Source organism: Equus przewalskii, chromosome 18, assembly GCF_037783145.1.
Source record: "Equus przewalskii isolate Varuska chromosome 18, EquPr2, whole genome shotgun sequence".
NCBI classification, from domain to species: Eukaryota; Metazoa; Chordata; class Mammalia; order Perissodactyla; family Equidae; genus Equus; species Equus przewalskii.
In genome coordinates, this window is record NC_091848.1 from 26,008,735 (window position 1) to 26,022,759 (window position 14,025).

General features: G+C 41.5%; 1 protein-coding gene and 1 long non-coding RNA gene across 8 annotated transcripts in view; one reads left to right on the forward strand and one right to left on the reverse strand.

The window, feature by feature from the left end:
* LOC139077010 (uncharacterized) overlaps positions 1–1,595 on the forward strand; it is a 33,332-nt gene extending 31,737 nt beyond the window's left edge. Inside the window, exon 3 of the long non-coding RNA XR_011529123.1 lies at positions 980–1,595. This is a non-coding gene — a long non-coding RNA (uncharacterized lncRNA). The remainder of the gene's footprint in view (positions 1–979) is intronic.
* The window catches only part of DGKG (diacylglycerol kinase gamma), a 236,133-nt gene that overhangs the window by 11,674 nt on the left and 210,434 nt on the right, over positions 1–14,025 (reverse strand). For 5 of the 7 annotated variants that reach the window (XM_070582486.1, XM_070582485.1, XM_070582489.1 and 2 more), the window contains 3 exons: positions 13,665–13,785; positions 11,356–11,416; positions 49–1,816 (listed from right to left, as the gene is read on the reverse strand). In XM_070582486.1, coding sequence (XP_070438587.1) covers positions 1,718–1,816; positions 11,356–11,416; positions 13,665–13,785 — 281 coding nt within the window. In that variant the 3' untranslated portion in view covers positions 49–1,717. Of the gene's footprint in view, positions 1–48; positions 1,817–11,355; positions 11,417–13,664; positions 13,786–14,025 lie in introns of those variants that run through there. The other 2 variants (XM_070582487.1, XM_070582490.1) reach the window with 1 other exon arrangement.

The window sequence follows — 14,025 nt, forward strand, 5'->3', positions numbered from 1 at the left end:
CCCTGCAGCCAAAGGTGTTTCCAGACAAAGAGACTATGATGGCCATGATGAGTTGACATGGGGAGAGTTTAATTTAATGATCTGTCTAGTGCCTTCAACCCCAGACCAACTTCTCACCAGTTCAGGCCAGAGAAAATCTCTAGGAAGCATCACGGGGCCCCCGTTTTCTCATGTGGGCCTGTCCCAATCACATATGTGCTGCACATTCATTCTTCCCTGGCAACTGGATCCAAATGGAAACATTTCTCAGTGACCGGAAATGCCCCTATTCCAAGATGAATGGATTCTTTTCTCTATTAAATATCTTCTTAGTGGCACTTATTCCCAAACCACATTAGCCAAGATACCATGAACAGGTCTCTTAGCTTTTCCAAGATAAGTTTCCTTATCTGACAAATGGGAGAGTAAATCCTGCCCAGCATATCTTTCATGGTTTTTTTGAGAATCCAGAATAGAAATTCTCAGTCTCTTTATGAGAAGAAGCTACTTTCATTTCCCTTAAATCTCATGATTGCCATGGGGAAATGTATCTTGGCAATGAAATGGTGGAATTGGGAGTAAGAACCTTCTCTTTCTTTCTCAATTTCTGTTCCTATACTACATAATTTTTTTTCAATCAGGAAAAGTCCATCAGTAAATAAATATTTATATATATATAAATATATATGCTATATATATGTACACACACTTGAGACCATCAGAAGGGCATTCAGGTCTACTCTGGGAGTGGTACGTGCAGAGAGGCAGGAGGGAACCACCTGATGGTTTGCCTCCTGGGCTCTTTAGCAAAAGGCCCTTCCCTCCCATCTTCTCTGCCTTCAGGAATAGTCTGCCACCAGGGCTTGGAACTCAAACAGGAAACACGCTTTGGCTTGAAAAAGAAAGAAGCTGGGGGTGTTTTTTTTTTTCTTCCCTTTTTACACAATATTATGACACCAATTTGAAAAATAAATCCCAGTTTCTCTGCTTTCCCTCCCAGGTGTTCACAGAACTAAGAAAATAAATACCACATCTAAGGTGTGCTGTGCAGGCAGCGCTGGGCCCTCCTGGAGCCGTCTCTAAACAAACACACAGCCACTGGGAGAAGGCTTTGGGAAAAATAACAAGTGCCCACTGACAGCGCAGAGAACCAAGAATGGAAACACAGCTTTCCACAGCCTTTCTGCCTCCTCAGCGAGTTCAGGGAGAAATTGTCACTCGAAGGACAACCAAGAAACCAACGTGCGCTTGCTGAGCCCTGCCAAGGGAGTTGCTCTGAGAGTCGGAGGCTGTTTTGTCTCTGTACAGAGGGACCTTTGTGCAAGTTCTCTGGAACAGGAGTTCTTTTCCTTGGCCACATCCGATCTCACCATAGGCAGGAAACCTGCAGCCTGCTCCTTGCGAATGTTCATGAGGAAACTTGCAGCACTGGTGGGAAGAAAGGGGGATTTCTCTTTCAGTCTCAGAAAGTCCCACTCAAGGCTGGGAATGTGGAGGTTGCTGCATGAGCCAGCCTCACCCTGGTGGGCCCTAAGTCCATTCAAAATGTTCTGTTGGCACTGGCTCTGGTGGGTTGTGTCCACTGTTGAAATAAATAGAATGTATGTCAGGGTGAAGGATTCTTCCTAAAGGGTGGCTTTGCTTCCAATGGTTAGAGAGGGGTGTGTGTGTGTGTGTGTGTGTGTGTATTACAGTTTCTTGTTTTATCTCTTGGTTTAACTGGTGTTTGGCACATTGTTTAGTCTTTTGAACGGCTCTTCCTCCTCAGTGAAAAGAAGCTGCTCTTCTGGGGAGGTCCCATCATCATGGGCGCTTGGTTCTTGTGAGTAATTTTAATCTAAAAGCAAAGAGGCAGAAATGAATTAGTGGCATGCAAACCCCAGTAGCCTATGGGAGAATGAGTTGCAGAGAGAGGAAGGAAGGCCAGCTTCGGGTTGGAAAAAGCCCCATGCAGAAGGACGACTGTCCTTGAACAGCTTCAAAATTGGCAACTGGACCCTGAATGGGCCTAGAGTTTGGCACTGCTGGAAGTGAGGGGCGGAAACACTGGGGAGAGACAGGTGTGAGCTTCCCACGTGGTGATCAGCTCGCACCTGTCTTGTGTCCTTGCTATTCATAGACTCAGAATGTCACAGCCAGAGGAGACCTCAGGGACCATCTCATTCAACCCCTCTGTATGATAAAGGAACAGAGGCCCAAGGCTCTGCTGAGTCTTAGATTACCCTAAGGTCACACAGAGAAGGGCAGAACAGCTAGAGCCCAGTTCTTCAGATTCCCAGCCTCCACTGCTCCTAGCCATTCTTGCTGAGGCAGTGCAGAGATGTCAACCAGTAACTCGAAGTTGACCTAGAAGCTTCAGTCTGATCTCTGACCCAAGCAACATCATGTGGAGAGTTTGAAAGTGAGTCTCTTAGGTGTTTCCTCTTTTCTTAGCTTTCCAGGAAAGACTCAACTTTCTTTTAAAAGCATATGCATTTTTTGAATTTAGGTTGTATGAGTATTTTCTCATGCAAACTTGAAGCTATGCTCTGGGGATCAGGTTAGGAAGAAAGGCAAAAATGAGAATTCACCAGTGTCTTTCACTTCCAATTGACTTAAAGATGTTTAATCCCTATTTGAATGTGGCACGGTGACACTGCCAAGTTAATAATCTGCATTATCAGTCCATCGGCATTTATCAAGTATGCCATATGTTCAGAGTAGGAAGATGGTGTTCCAACACCATCTTCCTGGTGGTGGCACTTAGGATTCAAAGACCTGGGGTTGGGTCCTAGAACTCCCACTTCTTTGCTGTGAACCTTTGGACAAATCATTTAACCTGCAAAACCAATGCTTGCTTAACTTCCAAATGAAGATAATAACATTTGTCCTATTTTTCTCACAAAGTGGTTGTGAAGATCAAATGATAGACAGTCAATGAAGGCCCATTGTAAAATGGAATGTAACAGTTAAATAATTGTTATCTTACATTGGAGGAAGAGAAAGATGTCTGTCAAAAGAAACAGAATCTATGAGCCCATTTTCATGGCTTTTACCACTTTATTGGAACTGACAGTGTGACCACAGAGAATAAGAGAAGAAATCTTGGAGAGAGAGACCCATCAAAAGTTTAAATTAATGTAGGATAAATTGAGTGGTGTCAAGAAGAGGTTAGGTAAGGAACGAGAAGAATCTGAAAGGAGCAATTGAGGAGGAATTTTAAGATTTGAAAGGAATGGCAGGAAAAGTGTTGGTGAAAAGAGAGGGAAGGCACTGGGTAGAGGGGCCATGTATGAGCTAGTTGAGTTTGGGGCAAAGGATGAGAAATGAGGTCAGGGTTATGGGTGGGGCAGCTGACCTAGGGTTTCAAAGGGGAGGCGGCAGAGATTGGGTTTAATGAGAGGTAATGGGGAACCATGATAACTTTTTATGCTGGAGAATAACATGATGAAAAAAAAGAGTTTGAGGGAAATTATTCAACAGCTGTTGTCAGGGTGAGCTGGGGTGGTGGAAAGTCTGGTTAAGAGGGTACTAATGCAAACCAGGTCTAAATTTATAAGGCCCCAAGATATGGAAGGAAAAAGATGGGACCAAAAGACATTGTGGAGAATTAGCATAACCTGGGTAAGGAAGCTGGAAATGACTCTATTTTGGCTTCTACCAGCCCAGAGATCTAGAAGGAGAATAAGTCTTTCTGTTTTGTGGAGTAAACCAGAGGAGCAAACCAAGAACCCATCAAACACCATTTTGTGTTACATGCCTTATCATGGGTATTATGTTTGTTCTGGAACTCACGGAAGTGAGGCATAGACTGGGGACTCTGACAGCACTTACCTGTGGCGTGTAACTTAGCACTATCTAATGACAGTGATTTGTGGCACATTTCTTTGGGGTAAGCCTGCTCTCACCCCCACGCATGTGAGCCCCCTGAGGGGAAGAACTTCATCTTACTCACCCTGGTATTCTCTGGGCCAGCACAGCGCCCATTCAGAGCACATGCTGTGGAAGTATTGAGTGATTAGTCCAACCAAGAAGAAAGAGAGAATGTCCCGGCAGTGGAGATGGCTGTGCTTGGGGCAGAGAGCGGCAGCTGGTGCGCTGCCTACATTTCCCGCTGATGGAGCCTATTTTTTTTAGACGATAGAAGACCCTTGCTTCTCCTTTTTCTCCCTATAGCTGAGCAATTTATTTGCTTGTTAGCCCTTCCAGGGCAAAGAGGAGGAAGTGAAACTCAAATCCCTCCCATTTGGTTTTTCAGCAGTTTTGACATAGGTCTTGATGGGGTAGAAGTTTGGAACTCCTGGGTAACATGAGATTCTGATGTGGTTTGTGGATTCTAGTACTACAATAACTGAGAGCTCACTGTATGGACATACACTGAAGGCAAGAAGCATGAGATCATACTCCCATTTTGAGTCAAAGAGGTGTCACTCTCTTATTCCCTTGTCCCCAAATTAGGAAGGGTTAGTGGGTTAAATAGTTAAAATTCCATTTTAGGAGGTAGTTGGATGTGGCTAAACTTGCCTATTCTACCCATGATGGAAAGAGAGCATCTTACATTTCTGTGGTTAGAACCCAAACTTCTCTGGTAATTGGGTACTTCAGGCAATTAACTAAAGTCTCTATGGTTTTCTTAGAAACTTTTCATGACATTTACAACATATGACAAGCACTAAGGACAGTAGCCCCATGTTCTTACTTTTCTGCTCTATTACGGAGAGAATTGATACAGTAGACGGTTGTGTGATAGCTCAAAATTCACAAAAGTACCGCAGCATATAATTTCTCCTTTAAAATGGAGTATATTGTAAAATTTCACTAGTGCGAGGGGTTGACTTTGTTTTGGGGAGCCCTTTCCCAAAAACCAACACATTTTTATTACTTTAAGAGAAGCAATAAACTGAGGGACTCCTTCCTGAACATTATCCTCTCAGGGCAAATGATTCAGATTATGCCCAGCAAAATGGCCGATAACTAAGTGTGGACCCTTCCCAAATCATTCGGGGAGTGCTGAGTCCGCCCTAATTTCAGCTGGAGATAAACAGAAAGGGACAAACCTGAAAAGTCTCAAGCAGTCTCTGCGATATTTTAAAAAGTTAAGGAAATAGTCCTGCTTAAAGTGAGCTAGGGGAGAAGGGAGGGGGCTTGTGCTGTCCTTCAGGTCTTAGCTACTTCTGGGTTCTCCAAGGTTTTAGGATGCTCTGCTTCATGAGAGTGTTTCCCGCCATCAGAGGCTTTCAAATGTAGCTGGACAATCGGGTTTTGCTAGGGGTAGAGGAGAAATGTGGGATTTATTGATAAATTGGGAAGTTTGACTAGATTATTGGTTCTCCAAGTGTGGTCCCTAGACCAGCAGCATAGCATCTCCTGGAAGCATGTCAGAAATGCAAATACTCAGGCATCCAGACCTACTGAATCAGAAACCCAGCAATCTGTGTTTTAAAAGTCCTCCAGGTTATTTGGATCCATACTCAGGTTTGGGAATCACTAGATAACTAGAATCCCTTTCAACTTTGAGATCCTACTCTTATCTTACTCTGGGAGAAGAAGATTCTCAATTTTAAGGCTCAAATTATGCCACCTAACTGTGGCGGTGAAGCATAAGAGGTCATCTTACAGTACTGCAAGCACAAGGCAAGTTTTCTTAATAATATATACTTTATATACATATATTTATATGTATAAACAAATATATGTTCATTTTTGAGAATTTAGGAAATATGGAAAAATTTAAAAATTACCTAGAGGTAACTGTTGGTAACTTTTTGGTATACATTTTTTCAGTTTGTTTCTATGCTTATATGTTTTTAATAAAATTGAAATCACCTTCTTAATCTCCTGTTTTCATTTAACATTATTTTATAAGCATTTCTGATGTAATTAAATATGATTTTCAATAGCTGAAAATTATTCCATTTGATGAATTACACATACCTTATTTAACCTTTTCCCTAAATGTTGAGCTTTTTCCCCCACTTTTTTCTATTATCAATAATATAGAAATTGACATTCTTATACATCAGTCTCTGTCTGTATTACTGATAATCTGTATTTTACTTAAAATAAATTTTTAGAAGTACAATGAACAAAATTTTAAGGGTCAAAGAAAATGAACTGGATCAATGTATATTAATATTTGTAAGGTTCTTCTTGATACATGGCTCCAAATGCTTTCCAGAACAGCTGTACCAGTTTATGCTCTTGCATCACTGGGAGTGCTGGCCTCACCACACACTTGACAGCAATGAATGTTATCTTAAAAAGAAAAACAAAGTGTGCTAATTTGATAAGTGAAACGTGGCATGGACTTATCACTATATTAATTTGAAATTCTCCCCCCTACTTTTTTCTTAACTTGTGATATTAAATATTATTTCACAGCTTTATTAGTCCATGGCATTTCTTCCTTGAATTGTCTGTGTACTACTGCATTGTTAGTATTTTCTCTTGCTGGTTTCTAACAGCTCTGTATACGTTATGCGAATTAACCTGCTCTTTGAGATCACTACTGCAAACATCTTGTCCTTAGCCTTTCAAATATTTATATTGATTCTTGACTTGTAGCATTTAAAATGTGTTAATAGTCAAATATGTCACTTTTTCCTTAGAAAGCCCATGCTCACAGTGTGATTATAGTCATTTATTTTTCCCCCTACTAGTAACAATTATTTAATTGAATTGGAGTTTTTTTGTTTTTGTTTTTGGAGTGTAGTTTGAGGTGAGAGGTTGGTATATAACGACATTTTCCCAAACAGGCAGCTTCCAGGATACCATATGTTAAACAGTCCATTCCTTTCAAATTAGTTTATGATCTTTCTTTTTTCTTCATTAGTTTTTATGTGTACTAGGGTTTCTTAGGGCTCTCTTTTGTACAATTGATTTATCTATCCAATATTCTGCCAATTATTGTGGCTTTATAATTATTTTAATATCTGTGGGAAGTCTTTCCTCATAGTTCTTCCATAAAATGCCTTAGCTATTGAAGTGTTTTGTCGAGTTAAAAAAACAATTACATTGGGATTTCTTTTGGGATCCCTATTTAGAAATATGGATGTTTCTAAATTCAAGTCTTCTTTTTTTTATATTGGTTAAGTCTTACAGACTTCACCTATTTTTCACCATTCAGTTTAGGATTTAGTTTTTGTTTGTCGCTATTGTGATATTTTAACTTTTTTGTATTATATTCTTCTGATTGGTCATTGCTGGTATATAGAAAAGCTATTAGCTTTTGCCTGTTTATCTTTCTGTAGGGCTTCACCGAAGTAATTTAATCTATGAGATTTTTTCAGTTGGTTATATTAGCTTTCTATGTACATAATCACATTATCTGCAAATAATGACAGTTTTGACTCTTTTGCAAATAGTTATATTTCTTTTCTGCTTCAGAGATACTACACTGGATAAGACTTCCATGTCCACACCTGGGATCTGAACTGGCGAACCCCAGGCTGCCAAAGCAGAACGTGTGCACTTAACTGCTGCACCACTGGGCCGGCCCCATATTATTTTCTTTTGATGAGGAAGATTGGCCCTGAGTTAACATCCGCTGCCAATCTTCCTCTTTTTCCTTGAGGAAGATTAGCCCTGAGCTAACATCTGTGCCAATTTTCCTCTATTTTGTATATGGGTCACGCCACAGCATGGCTTGACAAGTGGTCTAGGTCCGCACCCAGGATCCAAGTCCGAGAACCAGGACCACTGAAGCAGAGGGTGCCAAACTGAACCACTATGCTACCAGGGCCAGCCCCTGAAACAAATATTTTAAAGCCTCTCAATAGTTGTCTTTTTGTCAACTTCTTATATATCTATTTTTTTTCTCAGAATATGTATTGATGCTGTTTCTCATGGTACATATTGTGATTCTGTTATTAGATACTAAAATTTTATGACTATTACACCTCATAATTGTGCGTACTTTTTTTTTTTTTTGCTGGGGAAGATTCTTCCTGGGCTAACATCTGTTGCCAATCTTCCTCTCTTTTTCTTTCCCTCCCCCAAGCCCCAATACATAGTTGTATACTCTAGATGTAAGTCCTTCCAGTTCTTCTATATGAGCCACTGCCACAGCATGGCTACTGACAGACGAGTGGTGTGGTTCCACGACCAAGAAATGAACCCCAGCCACTGAAGCGGAGAGCACGGAACTTTAACTGCTAGGCCATTAAGGCTGGCTCTGAGTGTACTTTTTACCAAATAAAAAATGACCTTCTTTATTCCACTTTATGCTTTGGCATGTTGGAAGGTTAATTTGCCTAAAATTAATATAGTTAACAATATCATTTCTTACTTTTAATTTCTCTATGCTTGATAAAGAATAAACTAAAAGATACATATGTCCTTTTGTTTTAAACACCTGTTTACATATACACCTGTTTATTTACACACCTTTGTTTTAGGTGTATCTCTTACAAGAAGCATGTCACTGGATTTTAATTTTTAATCCAACATGAGAGTACTGTTCTTTTATAGGAGATTTTAACACATTTATGTTTTTTGTCATTATTATCAATCTTACTCTTAACGTCTTTCATCTTGTTTCAAAAATTTTTTACATGTTTGTTTATTTGCTTTCTGGCTTGTGCTACATTAAACAAATTTTAAATTCTCCCAGATTTGAAAGGTGTGTGCCTTGTTTTTAGTTTCACCAGTGATTACCTAGTTATTAAAATTTTCTTCCGATTTATATTTTTTAATTATCAAAGTGAGGAGAAACAATGAAATATTTAGCATATTTTTACTATTCCTTCAGCAATGTCTCCCACATGTTCTCAGCCTTGGTAATATAACCTTTGGTTGGGGATCCAGGTTATTAATGTTTACATTATATATCTTCTCATTCAAAGAGTGATTTTTGTCATTTGCATTTAGTCAACCATATTTAACTATTTGTGTTTTACTTCCTTCTAATTTAACTGGTTTCGATTTTAACCAAAGTTTCTATGATGTCCCGTCATTAAGTCTTTAATTCTGAATCACTTCTGAGTTGGTGTGCACCTTTAGGAAAATGCTTCAACCAGGGTACTTTTGTTTCAACTCTTGCAAGTTTAAGAATGACTTTCTTTGACCTTCCGTTGTGGACTGAATTGTGTTTCCCCCAAATTAATATGTTGAAGCCCCAACCCCCAATGTGATTGCATCTGGAAATAGGCCTTTATGGAAGTAATTAAGGTTAAGTGAGGTCGTAAGTATGGAGCCCTAGTCCAACTGGACTGATGTCCTTCTAAGAAGAGCAACCAGGAGTGCTCATGCACAGAGGAAAAGCCATGTGCAGACGTAGTGAGAAGGTGGCTGTCTGTAAGTAAGGAAGAAAGGCCTTGCCAGAAAGCAACCCTGCCAGCACCTTGGTCTTGGACTTCCAGCCTCCAGAACTGTGAGAAAATACATTTCTGTTGTTTAAGCCATCCAGTCTGTGGTATTATGTTATGGCGGCCCGAGCAGACTGACATCTTTCCATACGGTTTCCATGGACCATATACAATCAAATCATTGGATCGCAAATTTTGTCATAGTGACTTGTAATCTCTGAAGGGAGGCAGGACAGAGGATGGGGGTGGGGACAGGAGTAGTATTCAGCTATTTCAAAAACCAGGGCTTGTATGCAGAGGAATGGCAATCTGGTTTCCAGATATCACTGAACCAGGGAGAGAAGGTTTGATTTCTTCCAGTCCTTTTTTTAGGAGACAGGAGGAGCTTGGATAGATGTTTCTCAGTTCAGCTCCATTGAAATAAGTGGTAGGGGCCGGCCCCGTGGCCGAATGGTTAAGTTCGCGAGCTCTGCTTCAGTGGCCCAGGGTTTCACTGGTTCGGATCCTGGGCACGGGCATGGCACCGCTCATTAAGCCACGTTGAGGGGGTGTCCCACATGCCACAACCACAAGGACTCACAACTAAAATATACAACTATATACTGGGGGGATTTGGGGAGAAAAAGCAGAAAAGAATAAAAAAAGATTGACAACAGTTGTTAGCTCAGGTGCCAATCTTTGAAAAAAAAAAAAAATGAAAGAAGTGGTAGAAATTTCTTCCATCCTTCCTCATTCTAACAAGGTGGTAAGGTTTTATTAGTTTTTGCTATAGTGTGTTTTCTCTTTTTTTTTAGTTTTCAAAGAAGCCAGAAGATTGAGGTAAGACTTTGCAGAAAAATTTCTACTTTTGATACCCTTTATAGAAGATGCCATCTCTAGAGTTTTTGTCTCTGTAACTTGTTTTATAATCTTTGTAATTTGTAGAAGGTTTATATTTTTTATTATAATTTTATAATCTGTAGAAGTTTTATATTTGTGGAAGTGACGTTTTATAATTTGTAGAAGTTACATGGAACAAAGAGTTATAGAAATACACCTATAATTCAGGCCCAGTAGAAATCGTGTGAAAACCTTTCTTTAGCAGAAGAAAACTTGATGTTCTGAAGGGCTCAAAATAGCAGGCCATTGAGATATCTGAATATTCCACCAGAGCGAGGAAGCTTAGAAACACTACTTTTGTCTTTTGAGATTTGCACATTCACGATGGTATTGGGGATAGTGCTAATGTAATATCCCAGTGAGTACCCTGGGCCCTGAACACCAGGACAGCGGTGTCTCTTCACCAGAGTTTTCAGCTGGGTTTCTGAGAAGGAACTGAGAAGGAAGGATGCCTGGCTCCTGGAGCAGTGCTAAATGGAGAGCTCACATAGCTATGGTGAGTCAGGGCATGGAGATGTTCCCTTTATTTTTGTCTGTTCATTGGTTCCATCCTTTACTCATTGTTCAACAAATATTACTGTGTAGCTGTTACAAACCAGGCACAGTGCTGGTGCTGGGTGATAATGCCATAAACAAAACAGATAACTTGTGTGGTTACCCTTTCAGTGGAGTATTCAGGTAGGTCCTCAGGGCTGTGGGTACATCTGTGGTGAATTGTGTCTGTGCACTCTGGCAATTCTCTCCCAGGTACTCCAGGGGGGGTCACCGCCACTGGGTGGAAGTTCTGGGGTAAGTGTGAAGATTTGGCTTCAACATAAGGAAACACTTTCTAACAATTAGGCTTGTTCATCAGAACAACACTTCCTCTTGGGGTGGCAAGATCCCTGCCACTTGAGAGCCCTGGGACTCTCAAAGATACTGTAGATGAAGTCTCAGAATTCTCCAACTAGAACTGTGGGCTCTTTGAAGACAGGTCTATCTGTCATTCAGTTTTGGAACTGGTGCCTCCCAGGGCCCGGCACATGGCAGGTATTCAATAAAAGCTTAGCAGGTAAATGAATGGATGGATGAACGAAATGGAAGAGAGGCTGCACTAGATGATCTCCCAAAGTCCCTGCAGCTCTAAGATTCAGTGATTTCATATGAAGTCAGTGCCCAAAAGGAGCCAAAAGTAAAGCTTCTTGTCCTCAGCTCAAAGATTGGCAAAACTCACCGTGCATGGTGGCTGCATCCAGGGCTCTCCATCCACTTGCATCGGCAGCAGCTTGTTCGTCCTGGAACCCCCAGAACCGAGAGAACACAGTGAGCTTCTTGGAGTCAGAGAATCAGAGTTGTTCCCAACAGGGAAACAGAAATGGGAAGACCTATCTTCCTACCTAGGGGTGGTTCTCTAAGACTCTTCTAGGGGGCTTGTTAAAAACAGATTTCTGAGCCCATCTCAGGGATTCTGACTTGGTAGCTTATAGGCCCAGGGGACTGCATTTTAATAAGCACTATGGGTGATTCTGTTGCTTTGGTCCTTAGACTTTACTTTGAGAAATGCTGCCTTGGGTGAGCAGTGAAGTTCATAGAAGTCTAGAAAACAGTGGCCAACAAGTATGACACCACTTAGCAGACCCTCAGTCAAACAATTAGCCAAAGGGCCTGCGGATCATGCCAAAAACTCCACTATGAAATGGGAAGGATTATGAAACGGGAAAAGGCCTGGTTTTTCTGTTGAGTGAGAGGTTGCGTCACGTCAATGAGGTAACGTCTCCAATCTATACAAGGTACAGCTCAGGTCTGAGTGTGTCTTGCCTTGCCTCCACCCTAACATCCCCTCTTTTATCTCTTGAACAACAGTACACTCTATGGTTGCATGGACTGTGGACCTGGCTTAGCTGGGAAATGGGATCCTCAGGAATTCTGTCCCCATGAGTAAGAGAAGAGAGAAGAAAGTGTTGTTTTCTTGCTTGGGATAAGGCTTCTCTGGCATACAGATTCTAAAAAAGAAAGGAATGAGGTCTTCTGACTTCCTTCTGTAGAAGAGTTGTGAATTTGTACTACATCGCCTTTGGGAGAAAAGGCAGGTCCTTGTAGGAGGCCTCTGGTCTGGGTGAGCAGGGAACAGTTGCCACCCACTGGCCAGGAAGCCCTCACTGGGTTTGGCATCTGCCCTGTTTTTCAAATTATAAAATGAGGGAGGCAAGCTGTGTTTGATGTTGATGATTCTGTGACTGACCCTGAGGATATTTAATAATAAAAACAATAAGCTTAATAATAAAACAAACACTGAGAGGAGAGAGTGGCATTTTGGTTCTTGGGGCTTAGGAGAGTATCTGGGAAATGCCCAGGAGGATGGGGCTCCTGGCTCACCCCTTCTGTTTCTATCTAGAAATAGGTCTACTGAATATGAAGAGAAAGTCCTCCTTCTTATACATGGCTTTTTTGATTCCTCTGGGATCAAGATGTTATGTTCTCTGTGGTCTATATAAGTTATGACTTGGATGTGCTAACAGACTGGATCTACTCAGTGTTAGAGACACAGAGAATGCACAGCAAAGGAAGTACAGAGATTAATCTGGAAAACAGAAGCCCCGGCACAACAGCCCAGAGAGAAGGAGGAGCAAAGCTTTGGGGAGTAATAGAAGAGACAGAGAAGACACAGAGAGGGAACGAAGAAAAGGGGTTGGTGGGATAGACCTTCAGCAAGAGACATCAAGGAACCAGCTCTGGGGACCTTTCTGAGGGATGCAGAGCAGCGCCAAGAGCAGTGTTTCCCTGAATGTGCTCTGAGGACACTTGCTCAAGAGGTTCTGGGAGAAAAGGGTTCTGTGGTCAAATAACTTTGGGAAACCTGCATGTTGTGGTCCCCTCTAGGAGATTCCTAAGGCACACTAATAGATTTGATCTGTAGAAATTGAATTGAAAAAGGAAAGGAGTACAGACTTCTGAAATAATCGGGTGGAGAAGACCAGAGCATCCCTCCATTCGACTTCGTCTCTTCCAGGAGCCTTTAGTGGCTGACCTGTGTGGTCCACCCCCTAAAAAATCATCATCTTCTTAGTCAATTGGGACAGGTTTGTTGATGTTGATGGTTTACCTCTACAAAGGCATATAGGAAATAGTATTTCTAAGGCCACTATCCAAGAAAGAGCAGAACAGAGCAGAGAACTGGGGTTTTGTCAGAGTGTGTCCTCTGGTATACATTTAACATTCTAATTTGTAAAGATAAAAAAGGCAAGGAGTTGGACCTCCAGTCCTCTGGACCTCATAATCTTGTACTCCTGCTTAGAGACTTTCACCAATTCATTCTAAGAGAACAGCAAACTGGTTGCAGTGGACCCTCTAGTTGATGTCCTGGATGGCTCCATTATATCCAGTTTGGGAAACGATCTCCAAAGACATTGTTTATAAATGGTGTCAAGCTTCTATCCCCCTCTTCCTGCACTGAAATCCAAAGATGGCTTCCTAGTTGTTGTCTGTAAGAATATTAAGGGAGGTGTGGAGAGTCTGAGGCTGCTGGGTAATGAGGAAGCATACCTGATAGTGACAGAAGAGCACTGGGCCAGCCTCTTGCCCGCACTCTTCAGGCCAGTGTAGATCTGCCCCATCTCCATGGCTCCTTCGAGCCCCACCACTTCAAGTAGCTGGTCACTGAGGTCTGCAGAGACAGACAAGCAAAAGCAGTGCACACACATCTCTCTGTTCCTGAGCCTGGTTCTGGCCAGAAGGTCTGGTCCTTAGATGGCCAACCCAGATCTGTTAACATCCCTTCATCTCCCACCAGACAGAATTTTCATTCTTATTCCAAGTAGGGAATTTCCTCAAAGGTCAATAAATGTACCTTCTCATGAAGAGAAACCCAGTTCTAGTGAAATAAGGTTTTGATCCAGAGCATTAA